Source organism: Phaseolus vulgaris, chromosome 11 (genome assembly GCF_000499845.2).
Source record: "Phaseolus vulgaris cultivar G19833 chromosome 11, P. vulgaris v2.0, whole genome shotgun sequence".
Lineage (NCBI taxonomy): Eukaryota > Viridiplantae > Streptophyta > Magnoliopsida > Fabales > Fabaceae > Phaseolus > Phaseolus vulgaris.
The window spans coordinates 11895721-11904007 of NC_023749.2; the positions used below are offsets into that span (position 1 = coordinate 11895721).

An 8287-nucleotide genomic window follows, 5' to 3' on the forward strand; every position below is an offset into this window, starting at 1 on the left:
AATTAAAAAAAAATATAAAAATATATTTTGAATTATATAATTTGAAAAAAAGTTGAAAAATAACATATTCTAAATTATACAATCCGAAAAAAACTTTTCCAAATCTAGGTTATATGTTCTAAATAAGGAATAAATTTAAAAAAAACACATGTTAATTGTTTTATTTTAGCAAATCACTTCACGCCACTACAACACCCACATGGTGTTCCTTTTCTGCAACTACATTCTCTTGGGTGCAGCCTCCAGCTGGTAGTGGTGATGAAGTTATTCATGCGATGGTGAAATGGTGAATGAAACTTTGGATCTTGTTAGAAAAACTCAAAAGGTTGTAAAAAAGAAGCTTACTTAATGACAAATGCTCATAAATAAACTAATTATATAAAATTTTACTAACAAGAGGTCATTGAGTAATATATTTATTTAATAATAACATCATTAAAGTCAATACTTGTTGATTAAAAATAGTTTGATATAGCTATTAGGTACATTATTTAATTGTATTAGCATTTTAAAATAAAATTTAAATTTAATACAATATTAAGTAAAATTAGTTTAGTTATTTTTATTGATATTACTAGTAATATATCTATTTTTTTTATATGTAAGGCTATGTACTATTAATTTAAGAGACTTTGGTTTTTACCTTTCGTATGTGTACACAAACCATTCCATAGAAAATCCTACTACCTTCTTGGTCAAAACAAATAGTAACGATTTCAAAGTTAACTGAGTTTGAATTTACTTGCAGAAAGAACACATCCATGCATTAATTTCAAAACTTCTTTTAAAAAGAAAGTTTAGTGAGAAAGTAGCTTGTGTATTAGATGCAAACTAACTTCCCACCAACTAGTGCCGGAACTACTTCTAAATCACACAAAATCAGAATTGAAAAAAAAGACAAGAGTTTACAATAAAGATAAACCCTAGTTACTCAAAAGGTTAATCCTAGCTAGCTAGCTACATGTTTTAGTCTTAGAAATTGTAAAGGGTAGGGTAGTAAGGTCTTAATATCATGAGCTCTTAACCTTAACTATATATAGGGAAGTCAATTCCCGAACCTTAATCCTCTCATAACTCTTTTGGGGTACTGAGAAGGGATCATGCAAGGTGCGCTCTTGACTTCTTCCCATCTTTCAGCCGAAGTTCCTCACCACCTTTTCATTCTCCACAACACAATGAATTGTGACTCTCATCCTTCTTCTAAACTACAACATTCTGAAAACAACATTAAAATAAGTACATAGAAGTTTAGAGGAAGAAGTTTAGTGTATAAGAAGAATCCAACATCACCAAAACCAAGCAGTTGAAAATAATCAAAGAAAGTGCATGCATGCATGTGTTTGTCTATGAACTTACTGCACAATCCAAAGTGTAGAAGCTCTCATCAAGCAGTTTCACCAGACAAAGATGCCTTGATCCTCTCAACAGTGCATGCAATGAGATTGTTGACAGTGGCAACAGATCCAAGAGAAAGCTTAGCTGTTGGAACCGAATCAACCAGTATTTGAAATGCAACAGTTAAAAGGGATCCACCAGGTCCAGTTTCATGAGATATAGTTCCATCTGGAAGAATTGCAAACCCTGAAGGAAGAAGTGCGACATAATCTGGGTCTCCTCCATTTAGAACTACATTCATTGCAACAATATCCACTGGAGCATAAATGACAAAGGACCCGGTTGAATCTGTGCAACTCTCTTGCAATATCAACATGTTACTCTGGCTTGAATTTGCACTCTACAATTTTATATAAGTGAATTAATTACAATTTAGTTAATGAAATGATTGAAAATAAGTAAAAAATGTATATAAGATATCAACATACATTAACTCGAAGTAGGGACACACAGTTTCCAGTATCTCGTCCATTTGCAATGTGTGCCATTTCTTGAACAACTCCACCATTGGAAAGAATGTCCCACTGTTGTAAGTGACAAATAGGTAATATTACAGATGTAAAAGAAATGAAAATCAACATATTAATCAAAGACTAAACAAATGCTTTTATATATGCTTTAATTCAAGAACAGTTAATTTTCATCCACTATTAACAAATTAAAAATTACTTAGAATATAAATTTCAGGGTATTAAGAAAATTATAATTTTATTTTACAAGATAATTTAAGAAAAAATACCAATATAAAAATACTTACATATTTTATACTCAAGAGAAAAGATGGTGGGTAAAAAGAAAAGTTACTTTTTGTTCAGATGATATGAAATGAAGTTTGTTATCTAATACAACAATGTCTTATAGATTTGAAAAACATCATTTTACACCAATAGAATCCTAAAATAGGTGTAGAGAAAATGAAATGAGGACCAATTAGATAACAAAGATATCAGCTAACTGTAAAAATAGTGTACGTGGTGTAAAAGTAGATATCTATAGTTATTCTACCTAACCTTTTTCATCTTACTTATTATGCTTTCATTGAAAAGCATCTATCATACCGTGTTTGGCAATTTGAAAAAGATCTGTAATCCAAAACACTTGATAGAAGGTAATTGGTGTAAAAACTAGGCAATTTTCAAAACATGAGAAAGAGAGGGAAGGAGCAATTCATAATAATAAATCCACCACTAAGCAAGATTACCAAGGAAGGTTAATTATCTATTAATAACTGATCTAGGAGAACACAATAATGCAGCCTAAAAAGTTATTAATCGACTTAATTAGCCTCTTTGAATTTGTTGGCATACCTCATTCCTAGAGTTCTCGTCACGGAGAAAGTCAAAAACCCGTTTAGGTGGAACTGGAAGCCAAAAAGAAGTGGCAGCACTGAGAACGATGCCAGGGGGTCGTCCAGGGTCATCCACGCTCTTTCGGGTCATCACCCTTACATCATCAGCACCAGTCCCAGACAGTGTTGTCCATGTGTGAGCAGTGGAAGCACTCACTCCAGCACAAAAGCTTATCACCATCCTTTCTGCCAGCTTCATCATACTCTTTCTCCCCTCTTGGTTTGTTATCACTAAGAACATGACAAGAGTAAAAAGTTAATTACTTTTTAGGATATGGTATAAAGACGAAAGAACAAGAGAATGAGAATCTATGATGATTACCACCAACGTCAACCGTGGGAATGTTTGTTGCCATCGCACTTGCGAGTCTTTCACACTGTCGATCTAAGGTTGCAACCCAACGTTTAGCACCAAATGCATGTCCAGAGCTAACAAGCTGTTTGTAAAGACTATGAACACCTCTGTCATCCACCTCCACATGCTCCACCCATATGACCTAATTCATAGAGATTATAGATTAAGTCATTGAAAGGAAAAATGAAATAATGGGTATGGCCTAAGGCTAAAAATCAAAAGTCTCCTACCGAGTAGGTATGGGAAAGGTCAATGTAACTGGTCTTACAATTTCAACAACCTTGTAAATGTAAGTAAAAATCCAAGATGTACAAAATTAACCTCCAAGTGTCCCAAATATACCTTTGAATAGCCATTTGGCATTTCTTGAATTAAGCAACCAGATGGCCTTCTTCTACATCTGGCTGAAGGACTTGGACGCAAATTATCCAGAGACACATCCACCACTGCCCAAGTCCCATCAGAGTGTTGCTTACAATACCTTACAAAATAACTCTCACGAGTTGGCACAAGAGGTGTAGGTAATTGCAATTCTGCTGTCATCTGCAGGAACAAACAGACAATAGTTTCATTTGTACTGTTTGTTTAATTGATAAAAGAAATATTTTCTTCTTAATATATATGTACCACTTGTAAGGCACCATTGTAGTTCCCGGCCACCCCTGTTGATAGCACTTCCAGAGTCATGGCTCTTGAGACTATACCAGAGAACACTGTGGACCATTGGTTCTGAAAAACAAAGAAATCAATGTCAAAACCCAGAGAAATAGTAACATATTTCAGAAACACAAGAAAGTAATGCAGAACTCTCCTCATTTCTTTAACACCCTAATACATTCTACACATCTATTTATCAGTCTTTCACATTTTTTATTTATTTCCTTTATACAGTCTGTTTCTCTTCTATCTCATTCCACCTGGTTTTTCTTTTCGTTAATGGGTGTACACAAAAGGTTATTAAAAGTAGAGTGAGGGAATAGAAACATACTACATCCATGAGAATCTCAACGAGGCTGACATGGTTCATGATAACAACAGCACTTTCTCGAGAAGCTTCACATTTGAAGCCAGTAGGTTTTGGGCCAATTCCTCTAGGGAAGGACCTGATGTATTCGTCTTCATTGAGTATAGTGGAGGTAGCATCAAGTGTAGTTAACCAAAGAGGATCATTCATTTGGGCCATTCCAATGAGCTCCTCCATAGCTGCAACAGCTAGCTCTATTATTATCGGTTTATCTGCTTCAGTGGGTCCACTGATTGACCTCAGAAGATCCCCAGCTCCATACATGTCCACACCAATCCCTGGCTGGCCTCCAAAACCAGCACCAACTCCAAGTTCTAGAGGACGAGGAGGAAGAGTAGGGGAGATATTTGAATAATTCACCACAGGTTTCCCTACATACTTGGCAGCAATTGCTGAAATCCTATCAATCTGTAAAAAGTCAAAAACAAAATATTATAGAATAATCAACTACCCCTCTGGGTTTGCAACTGTTAGTTCCTTGCTTGGCATGTTAGGTCATCGCTAAGTTGAATCGGATGTACTCATTTGAAAGGACATTAAGGTCCTTCTTAATTGGTCCACCGAGTAGCTAGAGTAATCAACTAATAAAGTCACATAAAATGTTAGCTATTTAGTTGATGTACCTCTTCTCTTAGCCTTGCATTTTCAAGCCTCAAGTGATGTTCATCAAATGACATTTCTCCTATAGCCGTTGGTCCACCACAATTAGGACACGAAGCATTGCTAAGAGCTTCCCTATACCTCATGTTATCTGCTCGAAGCTTCTCATTCTCGGTTCTAAGCTGTGTATTCTCATGCCGCTCGTGCTGTGTCTGCAAAAACAAAACACCACCACACCACTCCCTTTACGAACAACTCACACAAAAAGTTAAGCAAAACCTAATACATGCATTAAAGTTATACAGATATATACCTTCATCTGGGTACGCTTGTTCTGAAACCAAAACTTAACCTGCAATGGTTCTAAACCTAATTCCCTGCTCAGTTCTTTCCTTTGCTTGTCATCTGGGTGTGGACACTCCTTGAAGAATCTGCACCAACATAATTTGATCAGTTTCTTTAAAAATCTGCTCAAAGCTTCTTTAAAAAATAATTAGAAGTTTTGGGTCTTCAAGACTCTAAATAGCTTGAGAAAATTACCAATGATAGTATATCTCACTGTACAACATTTCTGTGAAAATATCCATGGTGGCATACTATAAATCTATGATGAAGTTTTGTTATAATAGCTGTATGTTATTTTGACGGGATTAATTATTATTAAAAATTCAGAGTGAAGTGTCGTTTTTGTTGTTCATAGTTATATCTGGTTTGCACAGGGATTACCTGTGCTGGTGAAGGATACATGTAGTATTTTACCCAAAGAAAATCGAGAAGATGGAATATATTTGGGTAACTTACGCTTCCATTTCCTGGATCTGGTGTTGGGTGTGGCGGTGGTAACGCTTCTTTTTGTTGGGACGAGGGTCTTGGTCGTCACCAGAGGCACCTTCATGGTTTTCACTACCAGACTTGGTGGCACTGTCAAACTCATCTTCACGGATTCGAGGGACCTCACTTTCCGAAGTGTTCTGACCCATCTCCAACGCTTCCATCAGGTTCGGCTGGAACATTGCTACAGATCTTCAAGGTTCCAGAGGCTTATGGTTTCTCAATCTAACAAAACACAGCACAAAAACATGTAGTATAGTACGGTACACTCACAGAGAAAAAGACACAGACATCAACATTTTATTTTTTGGTAAGATAATTTCTCTTTCTTTCTCTCTATCTTTCTTTCTTTTTTTAACTATTTGTAATTTTTTTTCCTTTTGACTTTTTTTTTGAGAAAATAACGCAGTTTTGGGGAAAACGCGGCTTTCTAATATCGAGAAGGATATTTGGCCTGGTTGGTTGTACAAAAAAAAAGGGTTTGTTTATTTTGTTGCTGTGATGCATAGTTAAAAGGTGAAAATTAGAAACAGGTCAAATTTGTTTCAAAATTTTAATTAAAACCAAGTTTGGGGAATTGTAGAGGTGAAGAATAAAAAAAAGGAGTCAAATGAGTTGAAAGAGAAGGTGAAAAGTTAAAACACCGACCTGCGCGAGAGTGAAAGTTGAAGATGATCCGAACCCACCAAGGTTATTGTTCTTCCTTGCTATAGTCGAGGGCATGTTTCTTGCCGGAATCATAATACTGCCTTGTATTTTTCACACACCTCAAAAACCACCACCACCAACATTTATATGTTGAATTGACTCTCTCTCTATATTCGTATCACTTTCTCTCTCTTACCAGAAGGGTTGGTTGGGTTTTCAGAGGTCCTTGGATAGAGAAGAAGAAGCTTAAGAGGATGAGTCCTCGGATTCTGTCAGATGGCAATGTCAAAGCGAGTCAGTGTGTTACTACAAAACTCAAATATACGCAAACGTGACCTCCAAGAGAAAAAAAAAATTAAAAAAGAAAAATCAAAATGTTCAAAAACAAATATACCCTATATATAATGACATATATATATCAGTGTACATATGAATTAAAAGCCAAGAAATACTGATACCCTTCTCTGATCTTGCCTTGTCAAAGAACAAAATCAAAACTTTCTTTTGAAAAAATCTAACCACCACGAAGATCTCAGAGAATCCTACACACGCTTCATATATTTCATGATATTTTTGTTTTCTCACAGACCTAACCTTCCTTTTTACTCTAACCCAGCCCTAGTTTCTAGCCACTTTCTAAAAAACTGTTAGAACTCAAAAAACATGTACCAAACACCTCATTACTAGTTTCTTGAAAAACCAGTGACCTTACAGAACTGTAACAAACCATGAATATGAAGATGCCACAATAGTTTTACTTACAAACTCTTTAACTTACCAGTGAGGGGTGGTGGAAGATGAAGGTGTAGTAGATCTGTTTTTGGACTATAAACCGGTGGAAAAGTGGGGACCCATTTGAGGGGAGGGGTTTGGGATAGGTATGTATTTAAGTTGTTTATATGGCAAGAAAAAAGAAGATGATGGTATGGCAAAAGAAGGTGGTGGTGTGTTAGGGAGAGAAAGAAGGAGGAAGAAGAAGAGGAAGAAGAAGAGATAGGGACAAGGGCATTGAAGGAGGGAGGGAGAGAGAGGGAAGTGGGGAACAGATGGAGGAAAATGTGGCAGCGAAGAGTAATTGCAGAGCGTATAGAGAGGGTGCAATTGCATTTAATGGAGGGCAAAAGAGGTGTAATTGCTAGAGAGGGGAGAGAGAAAGAGACGCAGCATATTTTTGGTGTATAAAATTTGAAGAGTTGACGGTGCAATGCAATGCAAAACAATGCAACGAATGACGGCTACCAAACACAAAATGCTAAGTGCTATGCTGCTATGTTCAAATTAATTTCTTCCTGTAACTCCATTAACATCTTTCTCTTAAGCTACACTATTCTTCCGTTCGGATCATAAGTGTAAATATTTCCACTAAGATAACAGTAATGCCTCAAGAATTACAAGAGCTTTTCTTCAAAATATTATCAATGTTCTTTAATGCCATTTTTAATATGATTTAATGCCATTCTTAATATGCTTTTAATGAAAGTCTTTTACCACAGAGACGCTGGTCAGAAAGACTCTACTATTTCCTTGGTAATTGAGATTTCTGTAATGAAATATTCAAAGTGAGGATTATGAAAAAGGAAAACAGGGTTACAATTGGTGAGTTTTTTATTATTTTTTTTACACATGTTTTATTATTGGAAGTATATGTAAGATTATTGAAGTTTTTCCTCTGCGTATGTAAGTTACTATGAATTAATTAATTAATTAATTAAATTAATTCTATATTAGTTTTCCTGAAGTTGTCTTTTATTATTGATAATTTTGTTAAGTTAAAGAAATTAAGCAATTGAATAATTTCATTCAGTGAAGTGAAGTGTAATTGATCAAAGAATTAAAATAGTTTTTATTAGAAATATTATTAATGCTCTTTACTCTGAATTTTAAATGCTTTTGATGTGATTTTAAATTTAAATGTGATTTTTAATGATTTTTCATTTCTATTTGTTTTACCAGAGACGCTTGTCAGCAAGAGTCTAGTGATTAGTTTGCATTGAGAACCTTTTTGGTGAAATATTCATAGCAATCCTTAAAAGGAAAACTAGGAGGTTTTTTTTATTGAAAGAAAACCAGGAGTTAAAGAATAAGG

General features: G+C 35.1%; 1 protein-coding gene across 2 annotated transcripts; it reads right to left on the minus strand.

The window, feature by feature from the left end:
• Positions 1–762: 762 nt before the first annotated feature.
• Positions 763–6342, minus strand: LOC137824061 (homeobox-leucine zipper protein HDG2-like). Of its 2 annotated transcripts, none has more exons than XM_068629497.1 (12): positions 6202–6342; positions 5524–5778; positions 5036–5153; positions 4746–4934; positions 4087–4530; positions 3726–3827; positions 3441–3641; positions 3066–3240; positions 2703–2974; positions 1824–1919; positions 1357–1735; positions 763–1215 (listed from the first exon to the last, which is right to left on the minus strand). In XM_068629497.1, exons 2-11 carry the CDS (start codon positions 5733–5735, stop codon positions 1385–1387), a joined length of 2160 nt encoding a protein of 719 aa, XP_068485598.1. In that variant the 5' UTR covers positions 5736–5778; positions 6202–6342; the 3' UTR covers positions 763–1215; positions 1357–1384. The 2 variants fall into 2 exon arrangements, with proteins under 2 accessions (XP_068485598.1, XP_068485608.1); XM_068629507.1 differs by having other exon boundaries at positions 5524–5737; positions 6198–6303.
• Between the last annotated feature and the right edge of the window lie 1945 nt (positions 6343–8287).